The 6,000-nt window shown below is 35.1% G+C and overlaps 1 protein-coding gene across 2 annotated transcripts in view; it reads left to right on the top strand.

The window, feature by feature from the left end:
- The first annotated feature begins 4,241 nt into the window (after positions 1-4,241).
- LOC134663868 (polypeptide N-acetylgalactosaminyltransferase 2) overlaps positions 4,242-6,000 on the top strand; it is a 96,479-nt gene continuing 94,720 nt past the window's right edge. For both annotated transcript variants that reach the window (XM_063520402.1, XM_063520394.1), the window contains exon 1: positions 4,242-4,465. In XM_063520402.1, the coding sequence (XP_063376472.1) occupies positions 4,373-4,465 (93 nt within the window). In that variant the 5' untranslated portion in view covers positions 4,242-4,372. The remainder of the gene's footprint in view (positions 4,466-6,000) is intronic.

Here is a 6,000-nt window from a genome sequence, read left to right as displayed (position 1 = left end):
AACACTTTTAGTAGAATGATAATTAGGTATAATAAATATTACTTTGCATTATTATTACTAAGCATACAATACATTTTGCAGCATATCATTTAGCAGAAGATTACTTTTGCTGACTTTGGTTTAGCATTATTTTATGTACCATAATCATCCTGCAGCATACTTTCGTTATGGCATAATGTTTTTCTACTTGCAGAAAAGTGGATTACGTTAAGTAAGACTAGCACACTGTTTTTTAGTTCTTAAATGTTTAATAAGTATGTTAATTGTTAAGCAATACCTAGATACTACTTACGTTATTTTAAGTAAAATGTAATCAATGGATAACTGTTATTGGCCATCTGTTATATAAGCATTTATATGTAAAACTTTTATTTACGGCTGTTGTTGTCCTAAATATCAATAAATAAATAAATAAGAACTGTGACCCCCAAACAAAATTTAACCTGTGCCAGATAAGAAGATTATGTTAGGTTGTAACTGCGGCCTCCTGTTGAAAACGAACGGCTCCCAGAAAAGTGGGTTAGGTTAGGTTAGAACTGCGACCTCATACAAAACGAACGGCCACCAGAAAAGTGGGTTAGGTTAGGTTATCTGATTAACTTTAAAGCATTTTGATAACTTTATGCTACCTAAATATTATGCAATACATTTATCTGCGAACTCGTTTAAAAGACTATTATGATCATCAACAGTATGCCAAAATATGGTTCTGGATTTTACAACTCTGCGAAATGATTGTATGCGAAATGATACATGGGAACATGGGAAATAAGGTAATTCTGCCAAACGACATTTCTGCCAAGTAACATTATGCAATACAAAAATATGTCAAAAATCATTCTGCAACACATTAGTAAACCTTTTTAACAATGTATTTTTTATGTGAAACGTGAGTGAAATCTCTTTAAAAAATCCGTAGGGGTCGGATCAAAAACTTAGTAATTAAGTCCGACTCACGCTTGACTGTACATTTCTAATAGGTTTTGCTGTCATCTATAGGTATACTCGTAGACCTATTTTATGTATTTTTTTCATAATTTTAGACCTAGTAGTTTCGGAGATAGGGGGGGGGGGGGGGAATGGTCATATTTTGCCTATTTTCTTGAATTACTTCTAAACTGTTTATTCGAAAATTATAAAAAAAAATATATTTGAGATCCTTACAATAAGCTCTTTCATTTGATACGTAACATGATATAGTTTGAAAAAAAATATTTTTAATTTTCTCATCTTCATCAAGTGGCCCCTATGTTAAAAATTCATTTGTTTACGTTACATGTCCGTATTTGGGTCACAAACTTACATATGTGTACCAAATTTCAACTTAATTGGTCCAGTAGTTCCGGAGAAAATCGGCTGTGACAGACGGACAGACAGACAGACGCACGAGTGATCCTATAAGGGTTCCGTTTTTTCCTTTTGAGGTACGGAACCCTAAAAAAAGCATATCTACTCCTTTCTGTGTGTTTCTGAGCTAAACGTTGAAATAAAAGATGAGTTACGTACAGTCGCCATCAGCTTTATCGGAGCGGCCAAGGTGCTCACAAACATCTGAACACGCCTTTATTGTCGAGGCGTTAGAGTACGTGTTCAGATATTTTTGAGCACCACGGACGCTCCGCTCCGATATATCTGGTGGCAACTATACATAAAACGCAAGTCAGAAGGTAAAAGAGCGCCTCCTGTGTCAATAACATTGAACTTGTAAGCCCCTGGTACTGGTTAGATAGTAGTCACCGTTGTGTTTTGGAAAACGCTACTAGATGGCGCGATTTATCAAGTCTATACTCGTAGATACCTACTGCCTATAGATAGGTATCTACATTTGTAATATTAGGATACTAATAACGTGAAGGTGGTCCACTGTCTGATATTGAACCAATATTGAAAAAGTCAATTCGATTTATAAACTATTTACGTTACAAGCGCGCGTTCCCGCGCGTTTTCCCTTCAACGATAGAGCGCTATCGTTGAAGGGAAAACTCCACTAGAGAGTACTTACCTAACTAGACTAGTACTGCCGTATTCGAACTTCAAGATATTCACAAGAGACGACACGTACTAGATCCATTCTAGATACGTTATAGTTTAGATATCAACTAGTTCTCTTTTGCAGCGCAATTCGGGCAACCAATGTCACTTTTACGTTATATAGAGTAAGATATCTATTAAATGTGAATTGGATCTCTAAGTCATATCCTGTGGAAAGCGTTCAAGAGTATCTCCAGAATCGCGCAAATGTCAAATAGATCTTAGGTTAGATCTTAAACATATCGTTATCGTATCTTGGTGATGTCTAAAAGATATCTAACAGATGTCTATTTCAAAATCCGAATCGGGCCCCTAGAGTGCTAACTTAAAGAATGTTGTAGTAAATTAGACCCCTGTTGTTGGAATTTAACAATTATATCGCATTCACAGCTAACGTTTTCGTAGCACTACGCTCGTAGCCGATTTCAGCAATTTCCCGCTTTGTAGAAGAAAGCGACTACGAACAGAGAACCCGCTGAGCGGGTTCCCGGCACTCAATGTGTTAAAAAGAAGCTTCTGTTAAATTTGATCACTTAATAAAATTATACAGTGAAACCTGGATAAGTGGGATCTCAAGGGACGAGCAAATTTGTCTCACTTAAAGAGGTTTTCCACTTACCCAGGCTCCCAGTTAGCCAGGTACAAATAAATTTATGTCTCATTTACAGAGGGTTCCAATAATAGAGGTGAAAATAGAGGTGGTTAATAAGGTATTTAGTAATTATCTTTAAAAATAAATGAGGTAAAATAATCCTTGTCCCTAAATATTTTTTAAGTCTGTTTAAATATTTCTTTGAATTTATTTTGAATGATTCTCCAAAGGATAGATATTTCATAATTAAATTAAATTTGATACGGACTTCATTGCGTATTAGAAATTTAATAAATGAAAATTAATTTTTTCGTGTTACTTATCAAAATTTCAGCTTTCGTTTCGATAGTTTTAACTACTTACTTACATAAATTAACTAAGTTTGAAGTTGTTTAGACACAATTAGGCAAATGCGGAATTTGTGGATAGACTAAGAGTTAGTAAGAATACGGAAATTGTTCAATGAAGTCCAAGTTAGAGAGGTCATCGATTAACGTTATCTCAGATACAGAAGTCAATTCCCTATAATATTCTAAAAACAATGAGGAAAATGTAATCTTATAAATATAGTCTCAGTAAAAGAGGTAAAATACACTCTCTGTCTCAATTATAGAGGTAAATGTGACTATAAAATCACAACGACGAATCCCAGTTATAGAGGTTCGTTTTTCTCAGTAACAGAGGTAATTCAGTGCTAAAGTGTCGGGACCGCACCATGAGTCCCAGCTATAGAGGTTTCTCACTTATCCAGGTCCAACTTAACCAGGTTTCACTGTAATTATCTTATCTATATATAAACGTCAGACATAGGAATCCGCGGGGCAAATTGTGAATTAAGACTTTATCTTTGTGCACTTATGGTTCTAATTACAACCAAAGGTTAATTCAAACTTGAAGAGATCCCTTTATGTAGAGTCACTCTACTTAAACGAACGCCTAACTCTACATGTGTATTGTGACAAGGGTAAAAAATCGTAGGACGTAACCAATAATGCTTTAAAATAAGGTTAAAAGTTAGTCGAACATGTTCAACCACTGGTGAGGTGCCATTATAATAGTTTAAAATTTGTGAAAATTATTTTGAGCATCTATGATGCGTAGCTACTTCTGTTTACTGTACATATTTCTCTACATCAATCTTCACTACGAGCTACGGTTTCGACGCGCTTTGTTTCAAACTCTCTTAAAACAAAAGGCTTTCTAGTTAATCTTCTTATTGTTTTGATCCGCTTTAATTTCAAAGATTTTATGCACAACTGAAAGTGAAACTAAAGCTAATTGAAATAGTATCTCGTTGGTAATGTAAAAACAAAACCCGTTTATCCAGGTACCTATATATAAAATCATAATATCTACATTTCCAAACTTATTATGTATTTTTAAACTTTTGTTAATTTTGGATAAAGTATATAAGCTCTACTTAAATCCTGTTTTTCGAAAAGCGCAAGAGTTCGATCTCTTAAAATCCTATTACAACTCAGTTTTAAAAAAAGCATCTCTAATAGCCAGTGCGGCAAGGGAAGTAACAAAAACATTGCACCGTTCTTCTTCGCGTAAGGTCTATTTTAGACCACGGTGTCGAGGACCGATACGCGCATGCCCGTCATTATCTCGTGTACTAGCTCAGTTTGCACGCCGCAGCTCAGAGCGCGGCCGCGCGCCGCCGACCGACGCTCAACCGTCAAATCAGTGCTCTAACGAAAACTAAACGAGCGCCCTATAGTGAGTGCATTCCATTTTCAAATCAAGATGAGGCGCAACGTGAAAATTATGTTCCTCGTCGGAACTGCTTGGATGTTTTTCCTTTTTTACTACATGCAGTCTGATGCTCCACAGTCTAAGGTAAGGGTTTTGACCACAAGCATCGCGATGTCTAACGTGATCTATAATGGATCACTGGGAAATTTATTGAGAATGTATGTATTGTTTATAAAGGATCAGCTGTGAGGTTAGAGCGTTTTGACCCCCGGCCGCGGTGCAGTGCGCATGACCCTTCCCACGCGAATGCGACGCGATAACTGCAACAGTAATTACATACCGTAACGCAAAAATAGATCACAAAAAAATAAGTTTGGAATAGACTGTACAGATACAAATATTGCTTAAAAGTTGGTAATTTTCGATTATTTAATATATGAATGGCTTCCTAATACAAAACCTAGCATGAACCAAATTGGAAATTAAGTTAATGAAGTCCTTGTTTATTTTTACTCTTCTCATACAAAATGGACATTCGTTTTGCCTTTCTGTTGCTGAAAGTTCCTGTTGGAAGAAGCAGAAGCCACATTTTAGGGGTAAATCAGGTGGCTGATACAGATTTAAATAAACTAGGCTAGAAATAGGCAACGGGAAATGAAATAAACTTCGGTTCTATACTCTTTAAACATAATTGAGAGTTAACAAATGTTTTACACATAAGTGCAAGTTTAAGTACATTTATGGCTCAAAAACATAAATATGCAATTCGACAGCAGGCAATTTGAGTACCTATGGTAGAGTAGGTCATTAGTTCATCCAGTCTAACTATTTTAACCTATAAGTGAAACTGTCTCTTTAGGTAATGTGAGGACATCTCGTCATTCATTATGATTTATGAATCACCCATTGTTTACAAGAATTACTTAACTAGTGAGTAAAATAACACACCAGTGTTACGTGAGTTACCTATTTTACCTGTAACTTATGTACAAATTGCGCAGAACAGGACTTTAAAATGTCATAACCTGAAATCTTCGTACAAACCTGATAATAAGAATAACTTACTGCTAAACAATTTTCACATAGTTGCTAAAAAAAGAGAGTTGAACTACACCAAAAATCCATAATAATGATAGTTATTTTTTGCGTTATGAGGAAGTAAGTCAGTACACATATCGGGTTAAACAGAAGGAAGGACTTATACGCAAACGGAGAATTGTTTAGACTACGTACTTTATTTTTCACTTATTAATCACGTTAATATTTCTAACCGTTTTTGAAATAGGTACAGTTTGTTAAACATTAGTGCATAAATCTGTATGTTTTAACTCAACCCTAGCAACAAGATCCTATTAATGACATGACATGTGTCAATTTAATATGAAAATAACTTTGTAGGGTTGTCGCAGATATAACAATATTTCATTTTAATGATTTTGTTGTACTTTTTAATCCAGCTTTACGATTATAATAACTCTATTGTAGATCACTTAGAAAACACTATCCTTTCAGCTCAGTATCTAGATGTACCATCCTGTATAAATGTCTGACCTGTTATCTTTTCACTGCTAAACTCGCACAGACCAGACTGATTAAAAAAATACATAACTTTATAAGTAGAAATTAAGCGTTAGCAATTGACATAGGCTAATCTGTTTATCTTTCCAATCCTTCCATGG

This window comes from Cydia fagiglandana, chromosome 1, assembly GCF_963556715.1.
Source record: "Cydia fagiglandana chromosome 1, ilCydFagi1.1, whole genome shotgun sequence".
Taxonomy (NCBI): domain Eukaryota; kingdom Metazoa; phylum Arthropoda; class Insecta; order Lepidoptera; family Tortricidae; genus Cydia; species Cydia fagiglandana.
Note: the sequence above shows the minus strand (reverse complement) of the source record. Positions and strands in the feature narration are given on the sequence as shown.